At 35.9% G+C, this 22,512-nt stretch overlaps 2 protein-coding genes across 2 annotated transcripts; both read right to left on the reverse strand.

Moving 5' to 3' along the window:
- Window positions 1-22: 22 nt before the first annotated feature.
- dtwd1 (DTW domain containing 1) lies at window positions 23-5,471 on the reverse strand. The gene is made up of 4 exons (XM_067390675.1): window positions 5,224-5,471; window positions 3,324-3,467; window positions 3,054-3,249; window positions 23-249 (listed from the first exon to the last, which is right to left on the reverse strand). The coding sequence occupies exons 1-4, from the start codon at window positions 5,452-5,454 to the stop codon at window positions 23-25; spliced, it is 798 nt and encodes a 265-aa protein (XP_067246776.1). The 5' UTR covers window positions 5,455-5,471.
- Window positions 5,472-13,328: 7,857 nt separating this feature from the next.
- Window positions 13,329-20,535, reverse strand: fgf7 (fibroblast growth factor 7). The gene is made up of 4 exons (XM_067389497.1): window positions 20,420-20,535; window positions 18,777-19,220; window positions 14,710-14,816; window positions 13,329-14,549 (listed from the first exon to the last, which is right to left on the reverse strand). The coding sequence occupies exons 2-4, from the start codon at window positions 19,057-19,059 to the stop codon at window positions 14,334-14,336; spliced, it is 606 nt and encodes a 201-aa protein (XP_067245598.1). The 5' UTR covers window positions 19,060-19,220; window positions 20,420-20,535; the 3' UTR covers window positions 13,329-14,333.
- Window positions 20,536-22,512: the final 1,977 nt, after the last annotated feature.

Genomic DNA, 22,512 nt, shown 5'->3' on the forward strand with positions numbered 1-22,512 from the left:
AAACAGACGTGAGAGTTTCTCGTCACACTTTCCCAGCAGCCTGTTTGGCTTTATTGATCAGTTTATGCAGGAATGAGAAGAAGAACAGCAGGTTGTCGTATTCTCCTGTGTATTCGGAGAAGTAGTGGCTGTGCAGGTCCTTCAGGAAGTAGTAAACGGCCTCTATTGTGGCCAGGTACGTGTCCGGACAGCCTTTCTGATGCCGCCAAAAACAGGTTCTTCTGCTCTTGAGCTCCACATTTGGTAAAGCTGTAGAGAAGAACATTAATAAAGTTACATGAGATAAACAAACACATACAAAAGGGCTATTCGCACTGCGCTTACCCCGGGTTGTTGTCATTCTAAAACCCCTCTTTTAACCCTGGGTAAAATAATGTTAACCCAAGACAAATAACTTTAACCCAAGGTAAATAACTTTAACCCAAGGTAAATAACTTTAACCCAAGACAAATAATAACTTTAACCCAAGGCAAATAATGTTAACCCAAGGCAAATAACGTTAACCCAAGGAAAATAACTTTAACCCAAGGAAAATAATAATGTTAACCCAAGGCAAATAATGTTAACCCAAGACAAATAATGTTAACCCAAGACAAATAATAATGTTAACCCAAGACAAATAATGTTAACCCAAGGCAAATAATAATGTTAACCCAAGGAAAATAATAATGTTAACCCAAGACAAATAATAATGTTAACCCAAGGCAAATAATGTTAACCCAAGACAAATAATGTTAACCCAAGACAAATAATAATGTTAACCCAAGACAAATAATAATGTTAACCCAAGACAAATAATAATGTTAACCCAAGACAAATAATAATGTTAACCCAAGACAAATAATAATGTTAACCCAAGACAAATAATGTTAACCCAAGACAAATAATGTTAACCCAAGGAAAATAATAATGTTAACCCAAGACAAATAATAATGTTAACCCAAGACAAATAATAATGTTAACCCAAGACAAATAATAATGTTAACCCAAGACAAATAATGTTAACCCAAGGCAAATAATGTTAACCCAAGGCAAATAATGTTAACCCAAGGCAAATAATGTTAACCCAAGACAAATAATAATGTTAACCCAAGGAAGATAATAATGTTAACCCAAGACAAATAATGTTAACCCAAGACAAATAATGTTAACCCAAGGAAGATAATAATGTTAACCCAAGACAAATAATGTTAACCCAAGGAAGATAATAATGTTAACCCAAGACAAATAATGTTAACCCAAGGAAGATAATAATGTTAACCCAAGACAAATAATGTTAACCCAAGACAAATAATGTTAACCCAAGGAAGATAATAATGTTAACCCAAGACAAATAATGTTAACCCAAGACAAATAATGTTAACCCAAGGAAGATAATAATGTTAACCCAAGACAAATAACGTTAACCCAAGACAAATAATGTTAACCCAAGGCAAATAATGTTAACCCAAGGAAAATAATAATGTTAACCCAAGACAAATAATAATGTTAACCCAAGGAAGATAATAATGTTAACCCAAGACAAATAATGTTAACCCAAGACAAATAATAATGTTAACCCAAGGAAAATAATGTTAACCCAAGACAAATAATGTTAACCCAAGGAAAATAATAATGTTAACCCAAGACAAATAATGTTAACCCAAGACAAATAATGTTAACCCAAGGAAAATAATAATGTTAACCCAAGACAAATAATAATGTTAACCCAAGGAAGATAATGTTAACCCAAGACAAATAATGTTAACCCAAGGAAAATAATAATGTTAACCCAAGACAAATAATAATGTTAACCCAAGGAAGATAATAATGTTAACCCAAGACAAATAATGTTAACCCAAGACAAATAATAATGTTAACCCAAGGCAAATAATGTTAACCCAAGGCAAATAATGTTAACCCAAGACAAATAACGTTAACCCAAGGCAAATAACGTTAACCCAAGGCAAATAACGTTAACCCAAGACAAATAATGTTAACCCAAGGCAAATAATGTTAACCCAAGGAAAATAATAATGTTAACCCAAGACAAATAATGTTAACCCAAGGAAAATAATAATGTTAACCCAAGACAAATAATAATGTTAACCCAAGGAAGATAATAATGTTAACCCAAGACAAATAATGTTAACCCAAGACAAATAATAATGTTAACCCAAGGCAAATAATGTTAACCCAAGGCAAATAATGTTAACCCAAGACAAATAACGTTAACCCAAGGCAAATAACGTTAACCCAAGGCAAATAACGTTAACCCAAGACAAATAATGTTAACCCAAGGCAAATAATGTTAACCCAAGGAAAATAATAATGTTAACCCAAGACAAATAATGTTAACCCAAGGAAAATAATAATGTTAACCCAAGACAAATAATAATGTTAACCCAAGGAAGATAATAATGTTAACCCAAGACAAATAATAATGTTAACCCAAGGAAGATAATAATGTTAACCCAAGGCAAATAATGTTAACCCAAGGCAAATAATGTTAACCCAAGGCAAATAACGTTAACCCAAGGCAAATAATGTTAACCCAAGACAAATAATGTTAACCCAAGACAAATAATGTTAACCCAAGACAAATAATAATGTTAACCCAAGACAAATAATAATGTTAACCCAAGACAAATAATAATGTTAACCCAAGACAAATAATGTGAACCCAAGGCAAATAATGTTAACCCAAGACAAATAATAATGTTAACCCAAGGCAAATAATAATGTTAACCCAAGGCAAATAATAATGTTAACCCAAGGCAAATAACGTTAACCCAAGGCAAATAATGTTAACCCAAGGCAAATAACGTTAACCCAAGGCAAATAATGTTAACCCAAGGCAAATAACGTTAACCCACGGCAAATGATAAGGTTAACCCAAGGTTTGAGGAATGTACTATGTGAAATGTCAGCGTAAAAATAAACAGGATTAATTGTTAATCTCAGGTAAATTAGGAGCAATATAACCCAGGATTCCGTTAACCCAGGTTTAAAATGACCCAGGGTTAACTAGTTCAAGCATGAAAAGCCCTAAATGAGAAAGAATCTGCTGGCACCTTGAAGACGTTCATCCGTGATGATTCTGGTGGTTTGGTTCCAGGTGCTATCGATGAAAACCACTCTCTGGATCGGGCAGGTGCGAGTTTCAGAAGCCGCCTTTAATCTCTTCACTCTCTGCGCTCCACCGGCAGAAAAATACTCCCATAATTCCTCCACCGTCATTGCATCTGGGCCGGGAAACACCAGCACGATCTGTGGGAAGAACAGGCATCTGTATTACCTGAGGCGGTCTGAGCACACGGCAGGTTCACGGAGGTTTTCCTTACGTTTTCTGCGCTCTGGTCCAACTCAGGGATGCAGGGGTACGTGTAGATGGCGACGTCGTGCGGCGCGAGGAGTCTGGCCTGCACTGCCGTGCTCTTGCCGTCTGTTTCATTGGGGTGTTTGATGATGTCGATCTTCACCGGCAGCTGAAAATGGCAGACAAATGTTTTATGAGCTTTAACAAACACACCATGTGCTTCAGAAGAACTGCTCCAAGCGCTTCTTTTTACATGGAACATGAAAAGAGACGTTTATTCATATGAGGAGCTGACTCTCTCAAATCATTATTCCTAAAAAAAATAAAACTATGAAAAGAATGAGTGTTTGGCAGCCCTGAGTTTCCTGAGGGATTTTTAGAAACGATTTATTGGGTAACTTTTATGATGTCGAAAGCCAAGTCTCTTCCAGTAATGTTCACCACAGACCTTATTCTACTCGTAATTCCAAACCGATAATTCCTAAAAGACAGTTAAAGGATTAGTTCACTTTCAAATTAAAATTTCCTGATAATTTACTCACCCCCATGTCATCAAAGATGTTCAAGTCTTTCTTTCTTCATTCAAAAAGAAATGAACATTCCAGGATTTTTCTCCATATAGTGGACTTCACTGGGGTTCAACGGGTTAAAGGTCCAAATTACAGTTTCAGTGCAGCTTCAAAGAGCTCTACATGATCCCAGACGAGGAATAAGAGTCTTATCTAGAAAAACCATTGCTCATTTTCTAAAAAAAATTTAAATTATATACATTTTAACCATAAATGCTCATCTTGAACTAGCTCTCTTCTTCTTCTCTATTTGAATCCCGGCAGTGTATACACTGCTAAGAGTATTACCGCCCTCCACAGGTCAAAGTTTGAACTAACTGTTATATACTTGCACTAGCATATTGTATATGACAATTTAGTTCAAACTTTGACCTGTGGAGGGCGGTAATACTCTTAGCAGTGCATACACTGCCGGGATTCAAATAGAGAAGAAGAAGAGAGCTAGTTCAAGATGAGCATTTATGGTTAAAACGTATAAAAATTTAAAAAACATTTTTTAGAAAATGAGCGATGGTTTCTCTAGATAAGACTCTTATTCCTCGTCTGGTATTGTTTAAAGCCCTTTGAAGCTGCACTGAAACTAATTTTGACCTTCAACCGTTTGTGTTCCAGTGAAATCCACTATATGGAGAAAAATCCTGGAATGTTTTCATCAAAAATCTTCATTTCTTTTCGACTGACGAAAGAAAGACATGAACGTATTGGATGACATGGGGGTGAGTAAATTATCAGGAAATTTTAATTTGAAAGTGAACTAATCCATTAATTAAGTCATGAAGAATTAGGTTGGTCTACAGATTAACTTTGCAACAGCTTCATTTGTGCACATGTTAATTCGACACATGCAAGAACCAATGAGATTTCTGCTTCTCCTTATATGGTGCTGATCTTTTTTCTTCCCTAATCCGAATAAAACGGCTTCACGAACAAGAACAAATGTAGGGCGGGGCTTTATTTTGTCTGTGGGGAAATGATTGGATGATTTTGGTTTGCTATTGGTAGATCTCATGTGAGTGACAGGTTGCCTCCCCCCCCCCCTCATCATCAGAGAAGAGAAGACAATATATTCCATTTAAAAAAAAAAAAAAAAAATTGACTATTTTCATATGATTTAATTTTCAGAATCTTGCTATTTTTGGAGTTTGACAGCATCAGTATCCAAAAACTTTCATAGAATGTAAAAATGCAGATATGATGGTGAGTAAATGAAGACAGAATTTACACTTTTTGTTTTAATAACTGTTCTTTAAAGGTGCAAAGATAGAATTTAATTTTTTTAAGTCATTATGCTAACTTGTTCAGCATGAAGGTGAGTTATTTGATTCTACAGCGGTTTAATGTGATGTTTTCACGGACCTTGACGCTCGGAACATCCCGCGGCTCCAGCCCGACCAACGCGCAGCAGCTGTAGCAGTAGAACATGCGCGACGCGCCGCACCGCGAGCACTTCATCCGGCCCGCGCGCTGCGCGTCATCCAGCGGGGCGTGCGAGGCGAGCAGCAGGCCGCTCAGAGAGCTCCTCTCCCCCGCAGCAGCGCAGTCCTCATCCGACATGACTGTAACCAAACGCGTCCACACACACACCATAGACTGAAAGTGATGACAACAATACCACGTGTGCAATGCGCGCCGGAAGCACTCACGAGCTCGAGGAAGCAGGAAGAGTGGTGGGTTACCTAGCAACAGACGCGGATTGTTGTTTGAGATGGATAAACAGACAAATAAGATTTGCTCCCTCGACGAATTTATTAAATCCCAAGGACTGGTGAGTTAAATTGACAATTAAACAGAATAAAGCAGCTAAGTTAACTATAATTATTAATTTATGTAACGATAAATGTCATTATTGGATGAGTCTCAGGAAATCCCGCCAAAACTTCTGTGGCGAGGAATACCTCACGTACATTACATACCACAATAAAATGACGGTAAAAACGACGATTTAAACAACAGTAATACATGTTTTGACAAACAAAATGTTTTATAAAATGATAAGCTTCACATTTAAGCCTTTAAAACTTTTTTTTTTTTTAAAAACTGACGGGTCAAAATTATAAATTATTATATTTATATTAATTTAAAATACTCATGGAGCGATGGAAAACTTTTGCATTGGGATATTATGACAATCCAGCACATTTTCCCTTCAAATTCTCATGAATCAAGGGCTGGGTATTGAGACAATTTTCACGATTCGATTTGATTATGCTTCCGATTCGATTCCTATTCGATTACAATTTCAATTCGATTCGATATCAATTATTTTGGATGTAGTATTTAAGTTACAGTATATGGCAAATTTTCTAGAAGAAGAAAAATCTCTCAATTAATGCTGTAAACTACACATGGGAGTCAGCTGGTACTTCTATAATAATATTGAAGGTTAATTAATTAATTTAATTAGCTTATTTATATACAAACACTTAAATTACACTCAATGATGTTTTTATTATAAATAAAGTTTAGAATTATAATCATATTTCTACTCCAATTAATTTTTTTGAAATATAAACATTTAAATCGCTGCTGTCATAACTGATTTATTCAAGCGTGCATTAAATATTTGAGAACATTAAAAATGATAATGAATATGTAACGGTGCATAGCTATATTTATCAGAATGTTGCTTTCTAGAGTTCACTTTTCTAGCTGACTAACGAGTTTATGGTCACTGAATATGTTTTTCTGAGGTAAATGTGACGTTAAGTGACATTGTTTACAAGCTGTTCTTTAACTTTAACTGAGGCGCTAAAGCGATCTGTCACGCCACATTAAACAGCCGCAAAACGGTATTTATTTTTTGAATCTCATAATAAGATGGATGTCATTTGAAATCTGAGACTTTGCTTCATATCAAAAGTAACAAAGCACAAAGATTATTGTGATTTATTGAATGGGAGGCACTACATCAGGGAACTCCGGTCCTGGAGGGCCAGTGTCCTGCAGAGTTTATCTCCATCCCTGATAAAAACTCACTTGCCTATAACTTTCTACTAATCCTAAAGACCTTGATTAGCTGGTTCAGGTGTGTTTGATTAGGGTTGGAGCTAAACTCTGCTGGACACTGGCCCTCCAGGACCGGAGTTGTCCATCCTGACTACATATTCTGCTCATTCATCAACTGAAAACAGATTAGACTAATCGAGTCTTGGGATTTAAGAATCGATATCGGTTCGTAAAAATGAGAATCGTTAAAATCGAGAAATCAATATTTTTTTACCCAGCCCTAATGACGATATAAAATAAAGTATTTATACATCATGGTAGTATTTGTTGCATATAATTAATGCTAGTTTTATATTGTTGTATGATGCATTGTCATGAAATAATATCACAGTGCAAAACATATTAATAATCACATTTGGTACTAAAAATATGCCTTATTTCGTTATGTAGAATTAAAATATTTAAAATGAAATGTGACATTATCGAGTTTTTGTGATCCACTCAATTGCGTTTTGTTGTTTTTTTAATCTTATTTCATTTAACATCTATTCCATAAATGTACAGTGCTTTACAGGGTATTATAAATCGGATAGTTCTGGTGTTGTGCCGAATTTCGAACCCCTGCCAGATTAGTACCCCCTAGTATTGGCAATTAGGTAGCGACTTCAACAAGGGGGGTAATAAAATTTGTCAGGGGGTCAAAATTTGCCACAACACCGGTCCTTGTTTTTGATTGGTTGAGCTGTGTTCGAAGCCATTGTAAATTAGGCCCTGTTCAACGATATCTAATATTAACGTTCACATTAACGCACAATATTGTTCTGTTTATTTTAAGCGCGCTGCAGTTTTATCGTCTGCCGCTTTAAATAAGCAGGATGGAGTCTGATTGGCTGTCAATGTTTTTATCGTTCATCAGCTGGAAAAATTTGTTCTGAAAGTGATTCCAATAATACCGTTTCTCTGTGCCGTTATCGTTATATTTGTGGTGCTATTCTTTTATTCTTTTCGCCCCGGACATGACATGCAAGAAAAAAATAGTAGGCTAAATCATGCGCATGATTTACTAATTCGTTCCCTCGATTTACTAAAATGTGCGTACGATTTACTATTTCGTTCCCTCGATTTATAAATCATGCACATAGTAAAAATAGTAAATTGTGCACACGTTTTGGTAAATCATGCGCACAATTTAGTAAATCGAGGGAACGAAGTAGTAAATCGTGCAGGGCTCCGTATGTTATATTTATATCGTTATAGTTATAACGAACGGACTAACCATTTTATAAAAGCAATAAGCCCCGTAAAGCCACGTTTCGGTTTCATTTTCACAGTTTTTCTTGTCCTCGTTTTGCCTCAAGGTACGTTTACACGACAACGATGTACTAAAAACGGAAACGTTTTTTCTTTGTACAGATGACAACATTATCAAAACTATCTCCGTTCAAACGGATCCACGAAAATGACTAAAAACGCTGTATTATGCATGCCAGACACTTTGTCACTTTGTAAAGAAAGGCGCATACGGATTCTTTGACAGAGCACTCGCACCACACGCGCATTCCTATCCACCTTATTTTTTCAGTTTACTGCACTTCGATATTTGTATCGTTATTTCCCTAATACATCTGAAGTCTCACACATTCACAGAAAACACCTTACCATCACATTGAAAAAGACTAAACACGTAATGTGCATGACATCTCCGTTTTCCCATTTGCATTTTTGCATTTTACACGGAGATGACAACAGTATCGTTTTCAAAAAGGTCCACTTTGAAACCCGTTTTCAAAAGCTTGCATTTTCAAACCACTAGAACACCGTTGTCGTATAATTGAACGGCCAAAACGCATGAAAAGTTTTCCGTTTTTAGTTGAAAACGGTGTCGTGTAAATAGCCCCTGAGTTCCTAGTCATTGTTAGTTTCCATGGTTGTTAATAAATATTCGCACCTGTTCTGTTTTCTGTTGATTACACTGTCTGTATTTAAGCCTCAGTTCATTTTCCGGGATTGTCTTTATTTAGTTTGTTTTCTTCTGCAAGCTCCTGTGTGTATCTTTGTGGATTAATAACAAAGTGTTTGTTTGGATTCTCCTGCTTTGTGCGATTTACTACAACCACCAGTAGGTGGCACTGTGGTTTACAGTGAATTTAGAACAGTTATGCTCGATGCGGAGCTTATTGCTTTAATATACCATTTGTTTCAGGTTGATTGGCCAGTGACGTGTGAGGAGAATCTGGACGAGTCTTCCTCTCTTCTCTACCGTCACTCTGGAGAAATATATGAAGACCTCAAAGCCAGAGTCCCTTTTCCCAATGACACCATTGAATCCCTTCAAAAAGACCTGCAGATGCTTCAGATTAAACTGAATCTTCAGAACTCCGTCTTTTCCCAAGAATCCGGAGCTGCAGCCGTCTGTCTGGGCACGTCTTTTTAATGCATCTGGACTTCACACGGTCTGCGCTGATCATTTGGCAGAGAGTAAACGTACTGATCGCCTTTAATACTTTTAATTTGTCACCATCTGTTTGTGGTGAGGATGAATGAGGCTGTTTGGCTGGTCACAGCAGATTCAGATGAAGACAATAACACACTGATGTGATCCGAGACGACCGATACTAGATCCTCTTGACTCAGGCACTCCATCACAGATACAGAGCTAAATAATATTAGAGAGAATGATTAAAAAGGCACATGAAACTGCTCTGAAGATCTGCCAGCGCTTCACTTCATCAGACTGTTGTAGGTTTATTGCAGTGACACACACAAAAAAATATTGTTTTATAACATCTCTGAATGTCTGATATTAATGTTTCTCTGTCTGATCTGTTACAGCGGTTTTGATCATCTCAGCCGTGATTCTTCTGTTCGCTCAGGTATGATGAAGCTGAACTTTTCTGACATCAGCATCACAAATCAGAAAGAGATTTTATTTGTATTCTTAAATGATTAACGATGCTCTGTTAAAGTCAGGATGACGTATTGTTTATTGTGCCGAGTGAAACGCTTCTCAAACAAGAACAAATGTAGGGCGGGGCTTGATTTTATCTGGGGAATTGATTGGATGGTTGTGGTTTGCTATTGGTGGATCTCATGAGAGTGACAGGTTGCCCCGCCCTCTTCATCAGAGAAGAGAAGAGATGCTGCAAGAGGGAGAAGTTATGATTCAAGATTAACAGGAACAATAACCGATAAATCACATTAAATTAAATCACAAAACCAGTATTGTCAATGTTGGTTTCATGGTGACTTTAAAGTCCATTGAAGTTATTTAATGCAAGCCACTGGCACTGCTGAAGTGATGTTGTCACGTGGTATGTGTTACTTTTCTGAGCGCAGGCAGGGCTGGACCAATCACAGTCATGATGAGACGTTTTATTTAAGCATTTTCTAGAGATGACCTCAGATACTAACTATTTAAACATGCAAACCTGTACAGACGTGTCCAGAAAGTGCAGCAGGCGCCCTCTGGAGGAGAAACCGCTTATGAAATCCCTTTTATTTTTATCCAAATTCTTTTCCATTTTAATTTAGCTGGTTTTAAGGGGTTTATAAAATGTTCATTGTCATTTCTAACGCATCGATCTTTTAAAATGTAATTAAATGAAAACATAATTCCATAACAAAAGATTGCATTTTTTGTGTATGTGAAATAAAATGTTGTACAGTTTAATTTTTTTATTATTATAAATAGTAATCATAATTTCTTTGACAGATATATTTATATATATTTGCTGATAGTTTTTCTCAAATTACATGGTGAAATTCTGGTGAAGTGACATTTTATTAAAGGGTTAGTTCAGCCAGAAATGAAAATAATGTCATTTGATGAAATCGATGGTTCAGTGAGGCCTGCATAGCCAACAATGACATTTCCTCTCTCAAGATCCATTAATGTACTAAAAACATATTTAAATCAGTTCATGTGAGGCCTCACTTGAGCCATCGGATTTCAACAAAAATATCTTAATTTGTGTTCTGAAGATGAACGAAGGTCTTACGGGTGTGGAACGACATGAGGGTGAGTAATAAATGACATTATTTTCAATTTTACGTGAACTAACCCTTTAACGACTGGATTTTGTGTTATTATCTGATACAGTTATCTGACAGCGTGTCAGTCACGTCTCTCACACTCTTTCTTCTGTCTCTGTAAGGACAGCCAGCTGCTCAGGTGCGTGTGGACTTCCTGTCTGCCATCTGGTGATTGGTTCATGTGAGGTCACATGTACTCATCCCTGCGTCTGGACTGATTCCTGCTGTGTGCAACAGTCTGCAGGTGAAACTGGCCACATGTTGCTGGAATTATTCAGTTAATGCAAATCAGAACTCTCTTGGTTCAGTGTCTGTAAATCTCAAGAAAACATTATTAACTAAAACTTAAAAAATAAACTTTTTAAATTAAAGATTAAAAAAAAAAAAAACTGAAATAAAAATGGATAAAAACTATTTAAACGTACTAATAAAAATGATGAAAACGCACAACACAGTTACCAAAACTTTAACTAAAATTAAAACGGAAAATTTCAAAAAATAAAAACATTCAAAATATTAATAAAAACTATAATAGTATATACATACTACTAAAATAACACTGGTCTAAATCACATTTTTAGTTTTTAGGACCATTTTTCTTTTTTTGCATTCCTGCATTTCATGATGTCTTTATTATGCATTACAGTAATTAATGGGTTGAATTCTGCATTTAGTTGTTATGAAAATAATGTTACAATGCAATTATCCTAAAAATAGGTTTCATTAATTTTTTTAGGCAAAATAAAGTGTGTTTTTTCTTTCAATGTTAAATTGTGAGCCGGTCAGGGTCTCGGGGGATTCGCCCATATGTGATCAATCTCTGTGTTGTTTTAGACTTTATCAGGTCTCATTTAGATTCAAAGCTTTGATAAAACTCAATCGACGTGTCCACAGGTTCCACTGCCAGAATCGCCCACGGTTTTGATTTTATTTGGACTCAAACATGCTGAACTCATGCTGTGCTGAAGGCTTTCGACCACGTGACCAACAAACAAACGAACAAATGCCAGATGAATGTGAGACACGTTTAAGCTGAGCTTTTATCATAGAGATACAGGACAAACTTCATTAAATGACAAGTGATTCTAAGATTTATTCTCAGACGGTGATGAAACGCACTGATTGTAAAGTCCAGATGGATTCGAATCAAACCTTTTATCTGATAAATGAATCATGTCTCTTTTACTGTGAGGCCCGTCAGTCGCCGTCGCTCACAAACGGCCCTCAGTGAGAGTCTGTTTACATTCAGAACATGTTACAAATTATACGCTAAAACCAACTTTGCGTGACTTGGCAGACGTGCTCACCTTACTCTAACTGTGTTTGGGTCAAGAGAAGGGTGTGTGTGTGTGTGTGTGGCAGTCGTCCAGCACATCTCTCTCGTTCACCTCACGGGAATCATGTTTCGCTCATTCCCTCGAGATGCTACAACTGACTCCATCGATCTGGATAAATACATCCACAAGAAACAACATGTACACTACATAAACACTGAAGACTGAGCGACTTGTCAAATCAGTACATATATGATGATTAAATATTGATTAGAGTGTCATTTATTTTATTAAGAGTAGACAGAAAGTGTATCGTGAGACATGAAATCGCTGAGATAACACTTATTTTGCTGGAAGCCCATTTCAGCCACATAAGAAAAAAAAATCATGCTTTTGTAAATCATAATTATGACATAAAAAGACTGAGTGAGATTTCACAAAAAAAGTGATGAAAAGTCAATTATGACATACTAAGTCATAATTATGAGATGTTAAAAATATGCCAAAAAGTCAAAATTATGACATGATCATAGTTATGAAATACTGTCATAATTGAAATAAAAGTTGAGATTATGACATAAAGTCGTAATTTTGACTTTTTGTCATAAATGACAAAAATTCAGTTTTGACAAAAATTATGATAAAATCAAAATTATAACATTAAATCATAATTATGAGATTACTATGATAGTCAGAATTTAAAATTATTGTCATAATTATGCATAAAAAGTTATGACATACTAAGTCATAATTGACAAAAGAAAAAAAATCTAAATTATGACAGTAAATCTTAATTATGAGATAAAAAAAAAATCTAAATTATGAGTTAGAATTTTTACTTTTGTTGAAATTGTGAAACTAAATCATAATTAGGACATACCAAGTCATAATTATGAGATTAAACAGTAGAAATGATTAGATAAAAGTTTCTTTCATCGTTTTGACTTGGTATTAGTACTTTGAATGTCATTTATCTCAAAATTTTGACTTTTATGATTTTTTTTCTTATGTGGCTGAAATGGTCTTCCATAGGAAGGTCTTACTTGTAAACCACTGATTTTTACTGTGAAAGGTCATTTTCTGTCTAAACAAAAAGTCCTGTCAATCACTGTGGTTCTTTGATGTCATCATTATGATGATTAGTGTTCAATAGCTTAATTTCTTGCAGTGAATTTTCTCCCAGCCGGTTTAGCGAACGCAACTGGCCGATCAGTGTTCAAAAGAGAAAATAAGATAAATGAAGTGAGCCATTTGTAAAGCCGATCATCTGTTTTTTGTGTCTAGATAAAGGCCTCGTAAACATCTCAAAACACGCCACTCCAGAGAAAGATATATACATGTTTTATTGAGATTGATCTATAATCATATAAAACCTCAGATTTCACTTAGTATCCTAGCAGCAAAATATAAACTCCTGCTTGACTCTCTGTGTGAGTGTTTGCAGCACAGAATACAGACGATTATTTCAGAGCCAGCGACACATATAAATATCATAAATAACACACAACGACACATGGACACAATCACATTAGAGCACTGAGTGATTATGTGGAAACTAAATACGGTCAGACAAACCCATTTCACCATAATGCGTTTGATTTCATGATTTGATGTCTATATATGATGACGGTTGATCAATGATGAAAAGGAAAGTCGTTTATGAATGAGTGATGGAAGATTGTGAAGACAAACATTGTATTTCTAAGAATACAGTCACTAGAAGAGCAGGAAGATGAATGTTAATTGCATGTGATTTTTAGAAATAATAAATGACCCAAAGATTAAACAAATGAAAGAGCTGATTTTCTCATTGAAATGGAAAGGAGAACGGAATGTCTCAAACTAAATGAAAAGGAAAACTCCTCAGGATGAATGTTAGTATATAAACCGAATGTGTGCGATACTGATCATTCGTATAATAAATGCACTGCAGTGTTTATTTGGCGTTTTCATTCTTAATGGCTGTGAAAGTGCAGTGAACAGAAACATAGACGCTCTGGTTATTCTCTCTAAAAAGTATAAAAATAGTTTTTATCTCAAAACACAGAGGAGTATTTATAACTGTTTGTTTACACGAGTCCAAAACATTTTCATATATAAACCCTGGTGCCGTTTCACCAGCTTCTTCTCGTGTGTGAGCGGCGAAGAAAGAAAGTGTGTTTTATTGATAATGTTTGCAGCTGAATTACTGACAGTAATCTCACATGCATCACTTTACGCCAGCTTCTTCTCGTCTTCCTTGCACTTTCGAGGGATGAAGTGAGAAGTGATGCTCTCTCTCCTCGTCTTCTTCCCTTTCAGCGGCCGTCCGTTTTTTGACAGAGCGATGAACATCTCTTTGCCGTCTTTAGTCTTTTTGACCGAGGCGTACGCTGTGTAGTAGTTCTCTAAAAACACTTCTTTGAAGTTGCAGCTGTCGTTGTAGTCTTTCTGTTTGGGAGAGGTGAAAACAGGTACGACAGAACTTTAATTTGCCGTAAAATCTAGTTTGCTCATTCGCTATATTTACTCTTAAATCAGCCATGAAACGTGAGAATGCATTAGCTGGAATCAGATTAAAAGATGTGTTTGCAGGACGGAGAGGTTTTACTTTGCCCTGTAACATTCCGGTGCGGTTCATGGAAATGTAATACTGGCTCTTCAGTCCTTTTATGGCCAACACGCCGCCCTCAGAAACCGTCCTGATCTCCAGAACACCTGAAACACAGACAGTGGATCAGCCTGAGCGTCTGAAGAAACGCAGCGCTGTGTGTGTTTACAGCCAAATATACTTTGAGGGTCACATTTGCTTTGATTTAACCCTCTGCCGCTCCTCGTTTAGGGGTTACATGAATATTTTGAGGGAATGTTATGGTAGTAAGTAATATTTATGCAGTAATTATGTTCTATTTGTTTCCTTAATTTTTTACAAAACAATATAATTATTGAATTTTTCAATTAACCCCTTCATTGCTGCGTGCTTTTTTCTGCATCATGGCTGATTTGTAGATTGTACCCCCCAAAATTTATTTTTTATTTATCCATTCATTTCTATGGCAGTCATTTTTAACTATTTTGTGACTTTTTTATGACCATTTAACCTTTTTGAATCATGTCCACATTTTTTTGTGTTCACATAGTGTCACATCAGTCATACCATTTAGATGAAGTACAAAAAAAAAACAAAAAAAAAATTTTTTGGTTACCAAAAAGTAAGTATATTTAATGTTTTGCATTTGAGGGAGTTTTATGGTACTAAGTAATATTTATACAGTAATTATGATCTATTTTTTTCCCACAATTTTTGTTACAGTACAATTATTTAATCCATGCAAAGTATTTTTCAGTTAACCCCTTCATTGCTGCATGGTTTTTTCTGCATCATGGCTGATTTGTAGATTGTACCCATCCCCCCAAAATTCTGTATATTTTATTTTTTTATTATTTATCCATTAATTTCTATGGCGGTCAACTATTTTGTGACTATTTTTTGGACCATTTAACATTTTTGAATCATGTCCACAATTTTTAATTTTTTTTATTTTATTTATTTTTTTGTGTTCACATACCAAGTGCCACAACAGCCATACCATTTAAATAAATAAAAAATAAATAAATAACATTTTTTGTTCAAAATTTGATCGTAGAGCACCGAAAGGTTAAATCTGATGGGGGGGAAAGTGGTTCGTAAATGCAAACATTTAATTCTTTGGATATTTGGCCACTTAATTCATTTCAAAACACATTTAATTTAATTTATGGTTTAAAGATGACGTGTGTCATTTTTTGGTTTTAAAATACTAACTAATATGACAGTCGAAGGTTGATTCTTTTGAATCTTATGAACTTATGAACTTTTTTTGTTTGAGAATCCCATGCCATGACGTGGCCTGAGCTGATTTTTCTGTTTAATGACACTTCACCTTTCAAAAATCCATTTTTATATGGAAAACAGTTTCATTTCTGAATATAAGATCTTAACTGAAGATGAAATATCAGTATCAGATGGTTCAATCAACAGTGAGTTAAAAGTCGACAAGCTCCAGTTGCACTCCATATCAGATATTTCACAGCTGAAGGGCCTGTTTGTTGTTTTGCTCATGTTTTCTTGTCGTTTTAAGCTCTGTGTGTGTGTGAGTTGTGTAAGGACACTCAAGTACATGTGTGCGTCTCTGGAAGTGTTTGGTTTACATGTGAGCAGCTCTAATGGTATAATAAGCTGCTGTCACGGCACAACTCTGACAGAACCTCAAAACGCGTCTGCTTTTCTCTCCCACGGCGCTGTCCACCCCTCTCCTACCCTCACTGCATGTCTTGCATGCGCTCTGTGCGTGCAGTTGTCGGCCACATCTGGCTGTATCAATTTTTCTTCTTTTCAGCGCCAGCTGACGTAATCATTTTCCCTCTGGAGCAGAGATGCATGCCGTCACGCCAACACGACGACTTTCTTCTCATACACAAACAAAACTACTAATGACCAAACATGCTTGAGGCTGATGTTATACTGTAAAGGGATTAAGAAACATTTTAATTATTATTAATTATTATTATTGTTATGCATGTATCATCAGCCTCAAGTCTGAATTTGAGTTTCATTTTGCTTCACAATTTGTTTTTGACATCTTTTTCAGTGAGTTGTACTTCCATTGTAACCACATTGACTTTTAACTTCTGACCACTAAGTCCTCTAACGAAGTGAAACAAGAGCTATAAATACGGCCCCAACACAGAGCACCTGTTTCTCTTTACGCCTGTCACTCCCTCGTCTCACTGCCTCGCGACCTGCTAATAATCCCACTGGAATTCTGACCAGGCCGATTCCTTCACCCTCAGATACAGTGGGATTTCACTGTCTACTAATATAACATAAGAGTCTTTACCGGACATAAAGTGACATAAATGAATGTGTAGTCTAATAATGCTTAATAAACATTATTAGATTATAAAACACTCAACAAATCAATAGTGACATTTAAAGTGACATGCAACTATGATATTTTTTGAAGTTCATATTTCAATGTACATAATGCACATGATCAGTTTAGCATGATATAATGTAATATTGTTTGTGAATCTAACTAATGAAAGCTTTTGTTGCTCTATCAGTGCTTTAAATGTATCAGTGTTGCTCTGTTGCTACTTTAAATGTATCCATATCGCTCTATTGCTACTTTAAATGCCTCAATGTTGCTCTATCGCTACTTTAAATGTATCAATATCACTCTATTGTTACTTTAAATGTATCCATATCGCTCTATCTCTACTTCAAATGCCTCAATGTTGCTTTATCGCTACTTTAAATGCCTCATTGTCACTCTATCGCTACTTTAAATGTATCCATATAGCTCTGTTGCTACTTTAAATGTATCCATATCGCTCTATCGCTACTTTAAATGTATCAATATAGCTCTATTGCTACTTTAAATGTATCAATATCACTCTATTGTAACTTTAAATGTATCCATATCGCTCTATCGCTACTTTAAATGCTTCATTGTCACTCTATCGCTACTTTAAATGTATCAATATCGCTCTATCGCTACTTTAAATGTATCAATATAGCTCTATTGCTACTTTAAATGTATCAATATCACTCTATTGTAACTTTAAATGTATCCATATCGCTCTATTGCTACTTTAAATGTATCCATATCGCTCTATTGCTACTTTAAATGTATCCATATCGCTCTATTGCTACTTTAAATGTATCCATATCGCTCTATTGCTACTTTAAATGTATCCATATCGCTCTATTGCTACTTTAAATGTATCAATATAGCTCTATTGCTACTTTAAATGTATCCATATCGCTCTATCGCTACTTTAAATGTATCAGTGTTGCTCTGTTGCTACTTTAAATGTATCCATATCGCTCTATCGCTACTTTAAATGTATCAATATCGCTCTATCGCTACTTTAAATGTATCAATATAGCTCTATTGCTACTTTAAATGTATCAATATCACTCTATTGTAACTTTAAATGTATCCATATCGCTCTATTGCTACTTTAAATGTGTCCATATCGCTCTATTGCTACTTTAAATGTATCAATATAGCTCTATTGCTACTTTAAATGTATTCATATCGCTCTATCGCTACTTTAAATGTATCAGTGTTGCTCTGTTGCTACTTTAAATGTATCCATATCACTCTATCACTACTTTAAATGTATCAATATAGCTCTATTGCTTCTTTAAATGTATCAATATCACTCTATTGCTACTTTAAATGCCTCATTGTCACTCTATCGCTACTTTAAATGTATCAATATCGCTCTATTGCTACTTTAAATGTATCAATATAGCTCTATTGTTACTTTAAATGTATCCATATTGCTCTATCTCTACTTTAAATGCCTCAATGTTGCTCTATCGCTAATTTAAATGTATCAGTGTTGCTCTGTTGCTACTTTAAATGTATCACTATCGCTCTATTGCTACTTTAAATGTATCAATATAGCTCTATTGTTACTTTAAATGTATCCATATTGCTCTATCTCTACTTTAAATGCCTCAATGTTGCTCTATCGCTAATTTAAATGTATCAGTGTCGCTCTATGGCTACTTTATTTGTCTGATACATCCTCCGTGAAGCTCCTGCCACTGACCAAATGTGTTTTTTGAAATTAAGGTAGAAGCTCAGTCAGACATGTCAGAAGTGAGTGATAATCTCTTACTGTAGCAGTTGTTGGGATCCTGCGTTCCATTGATATTCCCGTTCTCGTCGATCATCAGAAACCACTGTGTGCGACTATAGAGGCGTCGGATTCGAACGTCCCCTCCTTCCATGTAGTCGTAGTTTCTGGTGTGCCGTTCATGTTTGGAACAGTCAGTCACAGACGCCTGCCCAGCGACTCTGTCGCCATCACACACACACACACGGCTGACAACCAGCACGACGTGCAACCACAGTCCACACGGCAACTTAGGCAGTTTCCATGGCAGCGTCCATTTGCGCATTATACTGCGTTTCTCAAGGAGTTCATGATCCACATACTGAAGGCAAAACTCTGGTTGGATCTTCAAGCCGTGGGAGATCCGCTTGGACCCTTTCCCAGTAAAATCCTCAGATTGTGGAGTGAAGTCGGACCTCCTCCTGCAGCATCAGAATCTCCTCAGAGCTGGAGGAGGCAGCAGTGTATTAGTTTCTGTTGTTAATGACAGTCAAATGATACAAATCAACAAACGGGTGCTTCACTCACTGTCCATTTCTGATGAAGATACAGGAGACATACGCTTCATCACAGTTCACCTCAATAATCAACATCATTCACATATGAATCAGATTCTGCATGTTCAGTGTCTTTAAAATTAGTGTCTCACCGTTACTATATCGCTACTTTAAATGTTTCAATGTTGCTCTACTGTTACTTTTAATGTCTAAATGTTGCTCAATTGTTACTTTAAACGTTTCAGTGTCATTCTATCACTACTTTAAATGCTTCAGTGTTGCTCAGTTGTTACTTTAAATGTTTCAATGTTGCTCGATTGTTACTTTTAACATTTTAAATTACTTTAAATGTTTGTGTCACTCCATTGTTACTTTAAATGTTTCAGTATCGCTCAATTGTTACTTTAAATGTTTCAATGTTGCTCGATTGTTACTTTAAACATTTTAAATTACTTTAAATGTTTGTGTCACTCCATTGTTACTTTAAATGTTTCAGTATCGCTCAATTGTTACTTTAAATGTTTCAATGTTGCTCGATTGATACTTTAAACATTTAAATTACTTTAAATGTTTGTGTCACTCCATTGTTACTTTAAATGTTTCAACGTCGCTGAATTGTTACTTTAAATGTTTCAGTATCGCTCAATTGTTACTTTAAAAGTTTCAGTGTTGCTCAGTTGTTACCTTAAATATTTACATTTTGCTCTATCGCTGCTTTAAATATCTCCTTATCACTTTTTCAAATGTTTCAGTATCACTCTATTCCTACTTTAAATGTTGCAATATTGCTGTTTCGCTAATTAAAATATAATATAAAATAATTCTCTCTGACACTTCTTCATATGTTTCAGTATTGCTCTATCACTGGTTTAAATGTCTCAGTATCCCTCTGTCTCTACTTTAAATGTCTGAATATTGCTCTGTTGCTAATTTAAATCTCAATACCACTTTATCTGTAATTTAAATGTCTGTCACCACTTTAAATATCACTACTCAATATTGCTGCTTTAAATGTCTGAAAACTGGTCAATCAGTATTATAAATGTCTCAGTATTGCTCTACCGATACCTCAAATGACATTATATTTGTCTCTCTGCCTAGTTTCTGCCAAACTAACTTACGACAGAATATATTGATTTAAAGTGTTACCTCCAGGATGTGCGCTTCAGTCCAGACGATTCCAGAGAAACTTCCAATGTGACGCACCGAGAGAGGGAGTTTTGGGGCAGCCCGTCTGCGCTGTGCATCTTCTCGTGTTGCTGAACGCTGCGCAATCTCTGATAAAAGCCTCTCGCTGACCTCACTTCTCTGCAATTACGCCTCAGCCACTCAGCTGTCACTGGGATGCTGGAGCGAGAGAACGAAAGAGAGAGAGAGAGAGAGAGAGAATCATCCGTTTCTGCTAGCCAGGCCTCCGGTGGACGTGAGAGGGAGCCGTAAACATGAGCGCAGCCGTTCTCTCTCTTTCTCTCTCTCTCTGAGGTATGCAGGAAGAATCCTGCGAGATCTGCACGCAGACTCTAAGAAACTGCTGTTGCATCGACATCCACCGATTTATTCAAAGAAATCGCGTGCCGTGACTTTCTCAAGATCCCGCAGTTCTCATATGTGATCTGAAGGGTCTCGTCTGTCATTTGTTGCTGTCTTACAGACAAACATCAAAGCATGAGTTGAATTCAAAGGCTGATAGTGAATCTATGAGGGTAATAAATCTAACGAGGCGGGCCACAATTGAGGAAGCTAAACAGAGGGCCGTTCACTGCTGGAATGGTTCATCTCTGCAGAAGGTCAAGCACTCTTTCACTTTTCCTGTTTGTATTTAGGAGGCAAATTTACAGTTTTACACACCTGGCCTCCGCAGCTCTCGGCACATCAAACGTTCCCAGCGTTTGGAGCCCTGAGGGAGACGCTGCGCACGGCCGACAGACACGCAGACCTCTGGACGCTCCAGTTTGCTCTTTCATTTCCCAAACGATGGCTCGTAAAACGGCTGATCTAAAAGCTCACGGTCATTTGCAAACGGAGAAGCCTTGTATTTCCTTTCACTTTAAAAACGTAATTAGGTTTTACAGGAGCATGCGATCTAAAGTTTCTGTACAGGAAGATTCTGCTGCAACCAGATTTTACATTTGAACCTCAGAATAGAAAATTTGATGTTTTCATCCTCCTTACAGCCGCTGCATGAAACATATTTAGTACAAATCTGGGTCGTATTTTCTTTCGTCTGGTGTAGTTTTGTTTGTTTTTTTGAGGATGAGTTCATGTTCCCAGCTAACAAAAATATGTTCGTTTTGCCATCACGTTATGAAAACATTATTTCTGAATGCTCAAAACGTCCAGAAATGTCTTTTCTTGGTTATGCGAACGTTAAGGGAACGTTCCATTTTATTTTTTGCAAATGTTATGGGAAGGTTACTTTTTAATGTTCGAAAATAAGTAGTAACACTTAAAAAATGTTTGACGAACATCCAACTAAAATGTTTCAGAAAAAATACACATAAATAATGTTTTTGTGCTGACATTTTGAGAATGTTATTATAACATTGAACAAACATTGTTTGTTCGGAACATTGAGAGAACCTTCCCACAACGTTCTGAGAATGTTACCTGTAAGTTGGGTTGACATTTGACTATTAAATACTGTAGAGTTTGACTGGATGTCAACAGACTCTTTACACAATGTGTTCCAAATTATTATGCAAGTGACATATCAGTAAGATTTCAGTAGAATAAATATTCAGATTTTAGTTTTTCTAAGAAAATGTCTTTTTAGATAACTGGTATCAATCTCAGACAAAATAATTGGCCAGGTCTATGGAAACCCTACTTAGAGGTTGTTCCACATTATTAAGCAAGTCACAGTTCTCATGCAATATGAGGAGGAAGAAAGATCTTTCTGAAGATGAAAAGCATGAAATGGTGCAATGTTGTGCAAAAGGCGCGAAAACAACTAATATTGTGTAAAACTGAATGGAGTTTATCAAATTATCATAAGATTTGTGATATATGAGTGATTTATGATTTAAAATTTAATTTTGATCTAAAAAGACATGGATAAATAAACAAACATTTTCTTAGAAAAACTAAAATCTGAATGTTTATTGTATTGAAATCTTACTGATATGTCACTTCCATAATAATTTGGAACGCAGTGTAGAGGAAGAAATGTTTATTTTTCTGTGCTAATCATGCATGGTTAAATCATTGTAATTCTCATTATGCATTTCTGCAAAATGAATAAA

The sequence above is a fragment of the Chanodichthys erythropterus genome, chromosome 7, assembly GCF_024489055.1.
Source record: "Chanodichthys erythropterus isolate Z2021 chromosome 7, ASM2448905v1, whole genome shotgun sequence".
NCBI lineage: Eukaryota > Metazoa > Chordata > Actinopteri > Cypriniformes > Xenocyprididae > Chanodichthys > Chanodichthys erythropterus.